The 15,089-nt window shown below is 38.2% G+C and overlaps 2 protein-coding genes across 2 annotated transcripts in view; both read right to left on the bottom strand.

Annotated features, from left to right (window-relative positions):
- Positions 1 to 198: 198 nt before the first annotated feature.
- On the bottom strand, positions 199 to 6,019 carry LOC110165454 (cytochrome c oxidase assembly protein COX11, mitochondrial). The gene is made up of 6 exons (XM_020930650.2): positions 5,877 to 6,019; positions 4,655 to 4,832; positions 3,318 to 3,518; positions 1,901 to 2,056; positions 1,596 to 1,721; positions 199 to 646 (listed from the first exon to the last, which is right to left on the bottom strand). The coding sequence occupies exons 2-6, from the start codon at positions 4,757 to 4,759 to the stop codon at positions 452 to 454; spliced, it is 783 nt and encodes a 260-aa protein (XP_020786309.1). The 5' UTR covers positions 4,760 to 4,832; positions 5,877 to 6,019; the 3' UTR covers positions 199 to 451.
- Positions 6,020 to 6,857: 838 nt separating this feature from the next.
- The window catches only part of LOC129407824 (WAP four-disulfide core domain protein 2-like), an 18,231-nt gene continuing 9,999 nt past the window's right edge, over positions 6,858 to 15,089 (bottom strand). The window contains exons 2-7 of the mRNA XM_055149961.1: positions 13,447 to 13,524; positions 12,794 to 12,940; positions 12,487 to 12,621; positions 8,568 to 8,645; positions 7,820 to 7,966; positions 6,858 to 6,877 (exon numbers count right to left, since the gene is read on the bottom strand). Coding sequence (XP_055005936.1) covers positions 6,858 to 6,877; positions 7,820 to 7,966; positions 8,568 to 8,645; positions 12,487 to 12,621; positions 12,794 to 12,940; positions 13,447 to 13,524 — 605 coding nt within the window. The remainder of the gene's footprint in view (positions 6,878 to 7,819; positions 7,967 to 8,567; positions 8,646 to 12,486; positions 12,622 to 12,793; positions 12,941 to 13,446; positions 13,525 to 15,089) is intronic.

Below are 15,089 nucleotides of genomic sequence, written 5' to 3'. Positions count from 1 at the left end.
GAATCTGTGGGTTTTGAGATATTTAAGAATATTTTGCATTTTTAATTTATTTTTTATTCGTGTTGATTTGATATTTTAGAATTAAATGTTGATGGACTGGTGGCATTTAACCAGTGTCTATAATGGACTTTTTATGAACGGACAGAAGTAATGAAACCACAGTTTACGTTGAGTATCACATAAAACCAACAACACAAGTTTTTCTTATAAATATTTATTTCATATGAGTTTGATTTAAACATTATTCACACTCAGCTCTTTATGTACATGTTTTCACACAATCATTCCAGCAGATTTTCAACAGTCACATGAAATTTAACAAAATGTACTTTGATTTAAGGACCAGTAAAGTCCAGACCAAGTCTGGGGCAGATCCCAGTCCATGCGGGTTGTTCGGTGGGTTGGTAGTGGCTGTAGTATTTGTAGTTTTTGATGTTTTTCTGTGGTGCTGTCACTGCGGCTGGTAGCTGTACCCGGGCAGTGGGAGCCTCTGTCCCTCTTTAGCCTCAAAGAAAGTGTAAGACAGAGTGATGGTGTCAACTCGGGCCATTCTGGGGTCAACGTCAAACTCGGGGTCGATGTAGAAGAAGACGGGCATGTCCACCTCCTCGTGTGGGTTCAGACGCTGCTCCTCAAAACAGAAACACTACAGAGAGAAACAAGGAGAGAGGGAGAGGTAGAAGAGTGGAAGAGGGAGAGAGAGAAAAATCAGACCTGTTCTGCAAAATGGACTTTTCAGAGCACCACAGTTTTCTAAAGCAGAAGTCAGTGCACTTGTTTCTTTTATTAAGCCATTTTAGATCAATATTGTGATTTAAAATGTCCAAATTATAACAGAATGATCCACGGGGGTCAAAGATTGTGTCTGATCGAGATACTAGTATAGACACAATGAATTACACTTTAACACACTCAGTTTCTGTTATTATTCCATTAGTTCACTGAACTAACCTGAGGTGTGAACTGTCCCTGAGCCGAACTTTACATACTCATCTCTGACATATATTTATTTGGATCCAGTCCCAGATCAGAGCTCTGTCAGAACTGAACAAGCCTCTTGGATGAGTCAAAAACTCTTCTCTTCTTCAAAAACTATATCTCATTGAAGTACTTTTGTAGTACCTGTATCTTGTTGAAGTACTGTAGTTTCTGTAGTGTTTGTAGTATTTGTAGTACTCAAGATGTGTGAAGAATCCCTCAGTCATCCAGGTAGAATCCACGACAAAGGGAGAAATACAATTTGTCAACTGGGCAAAAGTTAGTTTGGTTTGAAGACGTTTCTCAGCTCATCCAAGCTGCTTCTTCAGTTCTGGTCAGACGCTGGTGACACTTCCTTATATCTGTCTGCAGGGAGGAGCTAACTACACTGAAACTACTCTGAAACTAACACTACTTACTACTTATTGACAGTGTGTTTGTTAGTTAGGCCTATTGAGCTGTACTGAGTGTGGGGTCTTATCAGCAGGATCATTCAGGGCCATAATGCAGCTTACACACCTCTGGACCTCCCCTGGCTAAACCTGTCGTTCTCTTGTTTGTTTTGATTTAGGTTTGAGGATGGAGCTGTAAATAGCAGATAATAATATTTTCAGTACCTGTATCTTGTTGAAGTACTGTCCGGCCTCGAAGGGCACCACGTTGTAGGTGGAGATTCCGATGATTGGTTTGTCCGTTGGGTTCTTCGCTCGGTAAAACGCCAGCGCCGTTTCCCCGGGAACCACCTGGAAACAAACATTTACACAATGGGATTTATTTAGTGATGGCAACTCAAAGATGCTTCACACAGCATTTTTCACATCTGTGTGTCTGTGTGTGTGTTGTGTGTGTCTGTTTCTGTGTGTGTGTGTGTGTGTGTCTGTGTCTGTGTGTCTCTGTGTGTGTCTGTGTGTGTGTGTCTTACGTAAATCTCGCTCTGTTGGGGTCTGAAGTTCCACTGGATGCTGGCGTGTGTGTCTGCGTTAAACGTCACTTTAATGACTCGCTCCTTCACCGGACTCATGCTCTCCACCAACGAAGAGTCGTGTCCCGCCACCGCCGTCCCCCCCAGACCCGTGGCCTGCAAGACAACCACACGTCACAAAGCGTCCTCTGACCTTCTGACCTTCTGACCCTCTGACCTTCTGACCCTCTCCTCTGCTCCTGCGTGAAGTCGCTCCCATCAAACACAAACCTACGCAAAAACTATGCCAATCGTTTGTGCTTTGTTTATGTTGCAAAAAGTTTAATTCGTGCTGCTTTAGTTTTGGAAATATTAACGATCCTTTTACAGGTCAAATCGGGGTCAGCGGCCTCCAGGAAACTTCAAAATGCTCTAAAACGACACAAAATTTTGTCAGTCGTTTGTGCTTCATGTGTGCTCCAGGAAGTTTCGTTTGTGAGATTACGGTTCTTAAGATATTAGCGGTTTTATTTTCATCCGATGACATCATCCCGCCACCCTGAAACTGTTAAAACGAGCTAAAAAAGTTGCAAACGATTACATAAATTCTTTCCAGACGTCCCCGTTTACCCGGGGACAGTCCCAGTTTTGAGCCTGTGTCCCCTGTCCCCGCAGATTTATACAAAACCACTGATTTATCCCAGGTTTATACAAGAAATGTCTCTATGATCCATGCCAACAGTAAAAAGAGGCATAAACAGTCATTTGTTTAGGTGAAATACAGAAAAGCTGCTTAAAAATGACCAAAACACAAAGAAAATATGACTATACTGACTTACGTTTATGGGCCTCATGGGCCGAGAGCAGAACAGTTTTCTTTAATTACACAATTTTTTTATTACCAAACACCACAAATTTGATTTTTAAAGTAATGTAAAGTGAAATAAATAAGTAAAAAATAAATTTAAAAATATTAACACAAAAAGTAAAACATTAACAGCACATAACAGCACAAACAAAACAGAAAAAATGTATGGAATGGTTTGTGATTTTTTTTTTTTAGCATGTTTTAACACTTTCGGGCGGGCTGGACGACGTCATCGGCCGAAAATAAAACTGTTAATATCTGAAGAACCATAATCGTACAAATTAAATTTTTTTGTTTTAGAGCATTTTGAAGCTTCCTGGGGACTCGCTGACCTCAGTTTGACCTGTAAAAGAATCATTAAGATCTCCAAAACTAAAGCAGCACAAATGAAGCACAAATGATTGAGATTTTTTGTGTAGGTCTGTGTTTGATGGGGGCAACTTGACACAGGTCTCCTCTGTTCCTCTGTTCCTCTGCCCCTGCTCCTGTCTGCCCCTGCTCCTGTCTGCCCCTGCTCCTGTCTGCCCCTGCTCCTGTCTGCCCCTGCTCCTGTCTGCCCCCGTCTCTCACCTGACAGTAGAGCCTGTACAGGGGCACTGCGGCGTAGGAGAGTCCGATCATCCCGACTCCGGCCGCGGCGATGTACGTGAGGACGGTCCTGTTCCGGGTTTTCCGCTCCTCTTCATCTCGTCGCGCTCGGCTCTTTTTGGATCGGACCTGGAGCCGCAGAGGAGCTCTGCCCTGGAGCAGAGACTGAGGACGGCCACAAATCTGAAACAACACAAAGAATAATGTTCTTCAAGCTCATCTAACCGTACAATAACCTTGAGCTCCTTTAGCAGAAGAAGCTCGGGAGGTTCATTATTTTAAAAGACACATGTTCCTATCCAGTGAGGAGCTCTGAGGTTTCCCACAATCCACTGCAGATCAAACCCAACGATTCCAAACACTATTGTACAAGTTACACTGCAGCAGATTATTGATTAAAATCTTCTCCCTAACTAAATTTTACATGACTAAACTTTACAACATATAAACATAACGACTCTAGATCCACATCAACCTGTTTGACATTATAATGTGTTTAATGCAGTTTTACGCACATATGTTCACGTTTACGAAACAAAACTTAAAACCACATGGCTCATTTGCTTAAACAGCTCACTCCTTGTGCTGCTCATGTGGTTCAGGTTCTTTTGGACTAAAGGACACGAATATGACGATGTGCTGCTGATGGTTTTGTCTGTAAATGGTGGAAAAGTTTAGTGGTTCTAGAAGCTTTTCACTAGCACCAACTTTGGGCGTTCACAGCGGCAGTGAATGAGACACAAGCGAGAAAAATCAAGAAGGCTTGCGCATAGAAAAGACAAACAATCGAAGCGGTGAAATCAGAATTGAATATAAACATTATATCGATATTTACGATATGTCAGAATCCATATCGAGTTAAAAAAATTTCTCCATATATTTAAAATATCGAGATATCGCCCACTCCTAAATGTATCCAAAATAAACTATATATCCAGCTGTTTTACAATCTCTATATTTAAAAATAAAATAAATACACTTATTTATATAAAAAACAAGCTTTAGTGTTTCAACTGGATTATATGAGTGTGGAGATCGTTTGACACACAAATTGAAATCATGATCAAAATTTGATTAATTGCACAGACTTCGCGAGTGGTTACTTAATGTAAAACACTTGAGTCTTGAAGGTGGAAAAGCGCTAAATAAAAATGTGAAAATTTACGGCAGGGAGGGCATCTGACACACTGGGACATTTCAGAATACGTTTGTGGAGTCTAAACAACAGGATTCGCATCTTTTAGAACAGCTGTGTGCACTGGTCTCTGTGTGTGATGTGCGACAAACAGAGAGAATAAATATTTTCCCCAGTGACGTACCGAGGAGTGCAGCGTCCGGACGATCACAGGGCACGACGTCGTTTGGAAAAGTCGAGAAAAAGACGAGGGACAAAAGACACGGATCAGAACCAGAGAGGAGAGCATGGTCCAACAACCGGAGTCTGGAACCGAGTCTGGACTGAATCTGGAACCAAGTCTGGACCGGGTCTGGAAAACCCTGAGGAGAGAGAGGAGAGGAGGTTTAGTAAATACACAACTCGGCCTGTCACAAACACAACTTTTGAAGCTCGAAATATCGTTATAGAGAAATAGAACAATAGAAACTACTTTTTTCCCCTGATACAAAAAGTCTCTCGCTGCACAGAGGCATGTATTTATTCAATTTTATCTTTTTTCTTTATTATTCATTGTTTACATTTATTTAATACATTTTTATTGATTTGTTATTGTTATGTATTTATTTTATTTTATTTATCTATTATTAGTGTGATCGGTGACTTCCGTAGATCTTAGTAGAGCCCGGGGGAGATCCCTAGATGACTCAAACATACATGGATGGATCTAAAACCTCTTCAGACGCGTTTTTGATGAGGGAACGTTAGAACACGGTAGAAAGCTTAAAAAATATATATCTAATAATAATAATAATTTTAATAAAAAGCAATAGTAGTACAGTAGTAATAGTAGTAAAAGTACATTTTGCAGAATATTCCCTCTTTAAAACAATATTAAAAGTTAAATATATGTTTAACAAATAAATACATGAACAAAATAACTTAATAAATAGTTCAGTATAAACCCAATTTAAAATTCAACTGATACAAAGGTAGAAGTTATTTTATTATATTTAATTTTTGTTTGGTTTAGTGGCCAGTTTTGATGCTAAAAGGTGAATTAAATTACTTTTAAACTGTAAAAGTAGATCATTACAAAGTTAAGACCCAAACGTTCCAATCCGGACTAAACCAGGACATAAACAAGACCCGGAGTGATTTAATTAAATTTTTAATTTTTTAATTTTCTTTTTTCATTTTTTTCCCCATTCATATATATTTTTTCGATTTTTTTGTTTTTTATTTATTTTATTATTATTGTTTTTAATTATCTTTTCCTTATTTTTTTTAATTACGTTTTTTCTTCATTTCAGATCTTATAACTGACCTACACAAGACCCTGTTAGCCGCGTTAGCATTAGCACCCAAATAAACAGGTTTTATATCTAAATTAAAATACTGAGACTCGTAACAGCAGCGGCACTTACCCGGTTGGTGTAGAATGCTCAGATTAATGTGTTCTGGAGTTTATAAAGATGATTATTTACGGTTTTATGGTTAAAAAACAGCGGAGTGAGCGGAGAAAAAACATGTTAGCAAAGAGCTCTGCGGGGCGGTCCGTCACTGAAAACAGTCCGGGTTCCTCTCAGGTCACGGGCGAAGGTTCTGAAATGTAAAACGGAATAAACCAGGGTGACCAGATGAGACTGACAGAAATTCGAGGCGCAGTTTTATTATTATTATGATTATTATTATTATTATTATTATTTATATATATTTTTGTAATAATAATAATACTAATACTACTACTACTACTACTACTACTACTACTACTACTACTAATAATAATAATAATAATAATAATGATCATTTATCATCTGTGAACTTCACCCAGAAAACCTAAATAAGCTCCACAGCAGGTGACTGAGTGAGTTGACACTGTAGGAGAAAAAAATCTAATAAACTGAATAATGGTTAGAGTAAATGAATGAAGATGTACAGTGAATCCTTCTCTAAAAACATTTCAGTACTGAGTGAAATGATGCAACTTTATTAGTGATGTTTGGCTCAGAGTGTGTGAAAAACCCTGACCCTAACTGGAAGTTGATTCAGTGAAGTAATAAGTACGGAAGCTGAGAGGGGTCACAACAAACGCAAACGCCACAACAAATGGCTTTTTTTGGTTTGTTGTGACTTTTTGTTGTGTTGTTGCATTTGTATTTGTTGTGGCGTTTTCGTTTGTTGTGACCCCTCTCGGCTTCTGTAAATAAGTAATAAAAGGTCTCTCCAGACTGATGAGTTCACAGAATATTTTAATTCATCTGAAATCTGATCAAATCTGAAATTCTATTTTTCTCTGAAGACGAAACCAGTGTCACTTACAGACAAATCAGAGTCCGGAGAGAAGAATGATCCACAAAACTTTATTTAACCTCAGAGGAAACAAATTCTTTATTGATTTCTCTTTGTTACTTGGGCTCATTGGGACCTGATAAGTGCAAAAACAAAGAATTATATGTTGTATAATATGTATAATTTTTTTTATATTTTTATATTTATATGTTCACATATGATATATAAAACATACATTTTATGTTTTAATTGTTTTGATGAAACACAATAAAGTCACAATTGAATAATGATTTGCAAAAACCATTTATTAAGGGCCTGAACAACCCAAAATGTGTTGGACATCTTTGTACACACATGTGAAGGAGGCTGCACAGTTATGAGACTGACAAAGTGATATCTGGGCACAGGACGTATGAATGTATGAACTGAATAAACTGCTGCAGTGTCCTTTAAGGTTTGTGTGCAAATCTGTGACATTAAACCCAAAGCCGACAAACTAAACACATTAAAAAGGTAAATGATGAAATATAAATCTGTGTGAAACAGTTTAAAAGAACAACAAGAAAACTCAGTGTTGAAGTGTGTCGTCTTTATTAAACAGAAAGTAAAACAGGACACACATCAGCAGGTTCTGTTGTGTATTTATATGTGTACAGGGCACACACACTGGCGTCCACAGCCGACGTAGCAGCATTTGAGGTTCTTGGGACACTCGCAGTCTGCTGCACATTCATCTTCACACGGGTGGGGGTGGTGAACAAAGGTGTGAAGCATTGGAGGAGGGCATGATCCTGGTTTGGATCCTGGTTTGTTCACTGTGAAGATAAACAGCATTTTTTTTTTTTTTTTTATTTATTTATTTATTTAAGAAAATAGGGACAAAACATAAAACAGCATAAAAACAGTGTCAGTGTTATTTTTACATGAACAGAAAAAATCGGATAATTTTCTGATGTCCAGAGTCTCCAGAGTCAAATAAAAACATTTACAGTGGAGTGAGTGATGTGATTTCTGTCTGATTGTTCAGAAATGAGCTGAAATTCCAGATTAACTAAACAAACACTGAAGAGAGTTTTACCAAATATGGGCCGCTGGCAGGTTTTCCCACAGCCGTTGGAGCAGCACTTCAGGTTACCAGGACAGTTCTGGTCAGAGTCACACTCATGGACACAGGTCCCGAACCCCTTTACAGCAGGACATGATCCTGGTTTGTCCTTAGGCACAACTGTGGACATTTAAGGGATTCAAATGTATGAAAAGTCTACAGATGTCTCCATGGTGGTGCTAAACCAGGTCTAAACCAGGACTAAACCAGGACTAAACATGCCGTGCTGCCGCAGCCCCCGGTCCGTGGTTGGGGACCACTGCATTAAAGCAAAAAAACTTGTGATTTGATATATTGTGACATCCACGATATTATTGTAAAACTTTTGATGATACGAAATCATGATATCTTGGTTATTACTACATCCCTGTGTCACCCTGCGGAACACCCTGCTTCATCTGGGATGTTCCACAGTGTGACTTTAAACTGATCTCTCTCCATGATCTGTATCCATTACAAAACCTGCATGAAAAATTACATTCCAAGAAGCTGTTCGTTCATAGAATTGGCTTCAAACTAGGGAAGCCCCAGTTGTTGGTGCAAAATGAAAAAACTAAACTAAACAAAACAAACTAAAAAAACTAAACTAGAGCCCAAATGACATGCCTGTTTTTTGTTGTTTTTTTTTTCTCTTGCCGCTCAGGGCTTCTGTATCAAACAGCATTTTGTCTTTACAAATGTTTAAAGGCCTTGAAGGTTTTGTGAAGTGAAATGGACTGACCTGTGTGAGCAGAGAGCAGAGTCACGAAGACCAGAGCCAGAGTCAGGACGCAGAGGGCGGAGTGCTTCATCTTCATCACTGCAGACACAGACACAAATGTTCAGCTCATGAACAGCTTCTATTTATTCACCTGAAGCTGTTGTAGAGCCGCCCCGCTGAAGCTCACATCAGCACAACCACTTGATAATCTACAGTTCACTCATCATTTACTTCATGTTGACCTCAATCAAAGTGTAAATAAACTCCAGTTGATATGATTTACTGATGACTGATTTGACACTTGGTAGATTCAATAAACAGTTTTTTGTTTTGTTGTGTCAATTTTATTGTGTTAAAATTCCACAAAACAAATCTTTTCCAGGACAAATATATGAATAATGTTTAGAGCTGCGTGGTTCTGTGATATTAAAACATACAGAGGGACTTTTGGATGATTTACTTTGTATTTGAGTCAACGAGATCAAGAGTCAAGAGTCCCCCAACCCCCGGGCCGCGGACCAGTACCCCCCTAGGTCTAAACCAGGTTTAAAACCTGAACGAAATCCAGAACTAAAACCAGGACTAAACCAGATCTAAACCAGAACTCAAACCAAGACTAAACCAGGTCTAAACCAGGTCTAAACCAGGTTTAAAACTTGAACTAAAACCAGGTCTACACCAGAACTAAAACCAGGACTAAACCAGAACTCAAACCAAGACTAAACCAGGTCTAAACCAGGTCTAAACCAGGTTTAAAACTTGAACTAAAACCAGGTCTACACCAGAACTAAAACCAGGACTAAACCAGAACTAAAACCAGGACTAAACCAGGACTAAACCAGGACTAAAACCAGGACTAAACCAGGACTAAAATCAGGACTAAAACCAGGACTAAACCAGGACTAAAACCAGGTCTAAACTAGGTCTAAACCAGGTTTAAAACCTGAACGAAATCCAGAACTAAAACCAGGACTAAACCAGATCTAAACCAGAACTAAAAACCAAGACTAAACCAGGTCTAAACTGGTCTGTGGAGGTAAAAAGGTTGGGGACACTGACCTGGATAATGGAAGGAATTGGATTTCAATAATCGTGAAAAAAATGTAAATATGATGTAAATGTGGAAGTGGAACGACCTGTTAAGAACTTTTACTCACGTAACTGACACAGAGAAATAATAAAACATATTTCATTTTTAGATTGGGCAGTTTATTTATTTCCAAGTGACAATGAGGAGAGAAAAAACAAAACCTGAAACCTGAAGTTTTTCTTTTGTTCATGTTCATCTTGAGATTCACTTCAAACACAGAAAAGTTTGTTTTAGTGACACATATTTTTATCAAACAAAGCGGCGACTCATAGTTTAGATAAACGTGTTTGTTTGATTGTTTGTACTTTTCTGTTCTTCAGTTTTATCTTTTATCAGTGACACAGTGAGTGTGTTTTCATGCATCAGTGTCCTGGTTATGAGAAACGTCTGGTCCTGAGCTTCTTGTGCTCAAGGAGTTCATGGTTGTTTGTATTTTTCTTGGTTTATTAAAAGCTACGGCACATTCTGTAGAACAGTCCCCAAACTATTTACCTCCACGGACTGGTTTAGACCTGGTTTAGTTCTGTTTTAGTCCTGGTTTAGTCCTGGTTTAGTTCTGTTTTAGTCCTGTTTTAGTCCTGGCTTAGTCCTGGTTTTAGTTCTGGTTTAGACCTGATTTAGTCCTAATTTAGACCTGGTTTAGTCCTGGTTTAGATCTGGTTTTGACCTGGTTTTGACCTGGTTTACCTGGTTTAGACCTGGTTTAGACCTGGTTTAGACCTGGTTTAGACCTGGTTTAGAGATGTGTATGGGGGGGTTCGTGCTTTTGTGGCCCGATACAATCACTTCGTAGAAACCATGTGACCTCACAGCATTAGGATTCGTTCGCTCGACGGTAGGCGGGAGTTTTTTATTTAACCAATCGCTGCTGTTTGGTCGTGACGTATGTAATGCTCCAAATCCTGTAGGAAGAAGAACAATAACGTCTTTCCCTGAGATAAAATTCATCAAACATTCTCTTTGTTCCGACTTTAAATCCTCGATCTGGGGAATCGTTGCCAACACAGAATGTCTGTCTCTTCGCTGATTGGCTGGTGCCCAAACTCGCACTTCTGGGTTTTTACAAACCGTCTGGTGTATTCTGATTCCTGATCTAGTTGAGGCACTAGGTGGCGCCAGTTTGGCAAACTCACTGTGTCCAAACAGAACATAAGTGCGTCACAATAAATGCACAGGCTCCTTCCAGGATGTTGACATGACGTTGACGTGTAAACATCTCAACATTCTCAGCAACACCTAAAATACCCAATAAAACCAAAATAATAAAACCCAAATAATAAAATCCAAATAAAACCCAAATAAAACCGAAGCCTGAGACGCTGAGGTGAGATCTGCAAAACACTATTGCATCATTACTGCTGCTGTTCAATAAACCGGATGCAGGACAGAAGAACCACGTCCAGACGACATCACTCGAGTCTAGAAATTATTTATAAAATAATTTTAGATCAAGAAACAAATAGCTGAATGTACAGTACAAGAAATGAGAAGACTTCCTTCACGCCAGACACTTCCTCCAGCTCCTCCGGGGAACCCCGAGGTGTTCCCAGGCCAGTCCAGAGACATAGTCCCTCCAGTGAGTTTTTTTTTTTTTTTTTTACAATAGTAATAATAATAATAATAATAATAATAATAATAATAATATAATAATAATAATAATAATAATAATATTAGGAATAATAATCATTTATCGTCTGTGAACTTCACCCAGAAAACCTAAATAAACTCCACAGCAGGTGACTGAGTGAGTTGACACTGTAGAAGAAAAACATCAAATAAACTGAATAATGGTTGGAGTAAATGAATGAAGATGTACAATGAATCCTTCTCTAAAAACATTTCAGTACTGAGTGAAATGATGCAACTTTATTAGTGATGTTTGGCTCAGAGTGTGTGAAAAACCCTGACCCTAACTGGAAGTTGATTGAGTGAAGTAATAAATAATAAAAACGTCTCTCCAAATTGATGAGTCCACAGAACATTTTAACTAATCTGATCAAATCTGAAATTCTCTTTTTCTCTGAAGATGAAACCAGTGTCACTTACAGACAAATCAGAGTCTGGAGAGAAGAATGAGACAGAAAACTCAGTTTGGACAGAACATTATTGAAGCTGCAGGATCTGGACGGCTGCTGCGTACGTTTGGCCAATTCAACTCCATCTCCACCCGGCTGCACGTCCACTCGTTATGTCTGTACTTGTGTGTTGATTATGTGCTGATGTGGCGGAGGTGTTTGTGTGTGTGTGTTTGCGTGTGTGTGTGTATATATATATATATGTATATGTGTGTGTGTGTGCATTGGTTCCATACTATGCCTCAGTTAAGGAGCATGGTCTGGGGGCTGTTCTCTTTTTTTTCTCCTCCTCATATCCTCATGTTTTGCTGCATTGTTTTCTTCTGTCTACTGGTCCGGTCCACGTCTAGTCGGCCCATGTCGTGTCTTATGTGTTTGTAAATGTACGGACGGGGCGACAGGTCCAACATCGATTCCTTTGTGTTTCTTGTACATGTGAAGAAACTGACAAATAAAGCTACATCAATACTCAACATTATTTTAAGCAGTTATGAGACTGACAAAGTGATATCTGGGCACAGGACGTATGAATGTATGAACTGAATAAACTGCTGCAGTGTCCTTTAAGGTTTGTGTGCAAATCTGTGCCATTAAACCCAAAGCCGACAAACTAAACACATTAAAAAGGTAAATGATGAAATATAAATCTGTGTGAAACAGTTTAAAAGAACAACAAGAAAACTCAGTGTTGAAGTGTGTCGTCTTTATTAAACAGTAAAACAGGACACACATCAGCAGGTTCTGTTGTGTATTTATTTGTATACAGGGCACAGACACTGGAGTCCACAGCCGCTGAAGCAGCATTTGAGGTTCTTGGGACACTCGCAGTCTGCTGCACATTCATCTTCACACGGGTGGTGGTAACGCATTGGATGAGGGCATACTCCTGGTTTGGATCCTGGTTTGGGCACTGTGAAGATAAACAGCATAAAAACAAAAAAATTTGATCATTTTCTGATGTCTGGAGTCTCCAGAGTCAAATAAAAACATTTACAGTGGAGTGAGTGATGTGATTTCTGTCTGATTGTTCAGAAATAAGATGAAATTCAAATGACCTAAACAAACACTGAAGAGAGTTTTACCTAAGACTGGCAACTCGCAGGTTTTCCCACAGCCGGTGGAGCAGCACTTCAGAACACCAGGACAGTTCTGGTCAGAGTCACACTCATGGACACACTTCCCAAACCCCTTTTGAGCAGGACATGATCCTGGTTTGTCCTTAGGCACAACTGTGGACATTTAAGGGATTAAAATGTATGAAAAGTCTACAGATGTTTCCATGGTGGTGCTAAACAAGATCTAAACAAGGAATAAACCAAGTCTAAACCAGGTCTAAGCCAGGACTAAGTCAGGAATAAACAACAACAAAAAAATCCTAAATAAAAAAAAAAAAAGTTTTTAACTTTTTAAAGAGAACAATAACACAAGAGAAAAATGCAAAAACAAGACAAAAAAAAAAAAAAACATTTTTGAGTTGTTAATACAAAATAAAACAAACAAAAAAACAATTAAGACTGATATATATATATTTATTTATTTATTTATTTATTTTTTCTTGGGGGGGAGGGGGGTTTATGAGTTGTTGGTGAAAAAAAAAAAGATGCAACAATAATGATGCAAATGATGTGCCTCTTTTTTTCCCCCTCTTGCCGCTCAGGGCTTCTGTACCAAACAGCATTTTGTCTTTACAAATGTTTAAAGGCCTTGAAGGTTTTGTGAAGTGAAATGGACTGACCTGTGTGAGCAGAGAGCAGAGTCACGAAGACCAGAGCCAGAGTCAGGACGCAGAGGGCGGAGTGCTTCATCTTCATCACTGCAGACACAGACACAAATGTTCAGCTCATGAACAGCTTCTATTTATTCACCTGAAGCTGTTGTAGAGCCGCCCCGCTGAAGCTCACATCAGCACAACCACTTGATAATCTACAGTTCACTCATCATTTACTTCATGTTGACCTCAATCAAAGTGTAAATAAACTCCCGTCACGCAGAAAGTGCAGTTGTTAGATTCGATACACAGGTTATATGAGAAATAAATATTGCAAGTTTTCTTTTTTATCATTCAGTGTTTTCATATTGAAGTGTTTTGCTGTGTAAAAATGCCCCAAATTGAATCTTTTCCCGGGACAATTATATGCATAATGTTTAGAGCTGCGTGGTTTGGTGATATTAGAAACATCCAAAGGGAGTTTTGGACGACTTAATCCTGGAAAAACATGTATCTGATCATGTTCTGATGATACATTTTTAGGTATAACTGGAAACCACACATCAGATACACACAATCTAAGGCAGGGCTCTCCAACCTTTTACCTCCGGTGAGCTCCTTTAAAAAACAAAAATGCCAGAGAGCTGTTCAGTTTAGAGGACGCAAAAATTCATAAGAGATGATCATAAGAAAGAGGGAGAGACTTTAGGTGCAGTTAGATGCCTTTGAAACATAAACTACGGTATATATATAGAAAAGTCCCTCAAATTTCCCTCTTCTTGCAATATTTATTAATTTATTTACTTATTAATTTATTATTATTATTAATCTTACTATTATATTTTTATTTGTTTTATATATATATATATATATATATATATATATATATATATATATATATATATATATATATATATATATATTATATATATGTGTATAATTTTTTTTTTCCCCACTGGAGACAATGGAGGAGGGTAATGGAGAATAAAAAATGGTCACATTATATTACTACTAATTGTTTTTCTTTGAGACATCTGCAGATAAACTTAAATAAATTAAATTAAAAATGAAAAATAGGATATTCATCAGCACAATGGTATAATTTTGAAATCCTTTGGTGAGTTACTTTGAAGGGGGTGGTGAGCTCCAGGTTGGAGACTCCTGATCTAAAGTCTCAAAAGTATTGAGCTAATCAACAAAGTGAAAAACCTTCTAAATCAAAAGGCTCTTTACATGTCGTATCGATCACTCATACTTCACACCTGACACTTTGTACTGAAATTTGGGGCAACAATGACCAAACTTTACTTCTTCCCCTTTTCAAATGACAAAAACGTGCTGTGAGAATAAAACATGAGGCTGGTTACCTGGATCATACAAATGAAATTATAAAAATGTTTTGAGTGAAATTCTACACTGCTTTGCTTTTGTATAATAGAAACAAAAATATGTTGCCATTAAAGATCCAAAAACTGTTCAGTACATGAAAAGTACACGATTAATGAAGGGGACAGGGTCAATTTAAAATAAAGTCTGTGAGAACCACCAGGAAAAAAAAAAAAAGGTTTGGGTTAAAATTATATTTAGTTTGCACAGTATGTCATTTATTTTACTGTATGTAAATGTTTGTAAAGTTCTGTGATCAATGTTCAGAAGCAAAACATCATTTT

This window comes from Boleophthalmus pectinirostris, unplaced genomic scaffold (assembly GCF_026225935.1).
Source record: "Boleophthalmus pectinirostris isolate CB_2022bp ecotype Guang Dong unplaced genomic scaffold, ASM2622593v1 HiC_scaffold_14, whole genome shotgun sequence".
Taxonomy (NCBI): domain Eukaryota; kingdom Metazoa; phylum Chordata; class Actinopteri; order Gobiiformes; family Gobiidae; genus Boleophthalmus; species Boleophthalmus pectinirostris.
The sequence above is the reverse complement of the archived record's forward strand: the minus strand, read 5'-3'. Positions and strand labels throughout refer to the sequence as shown.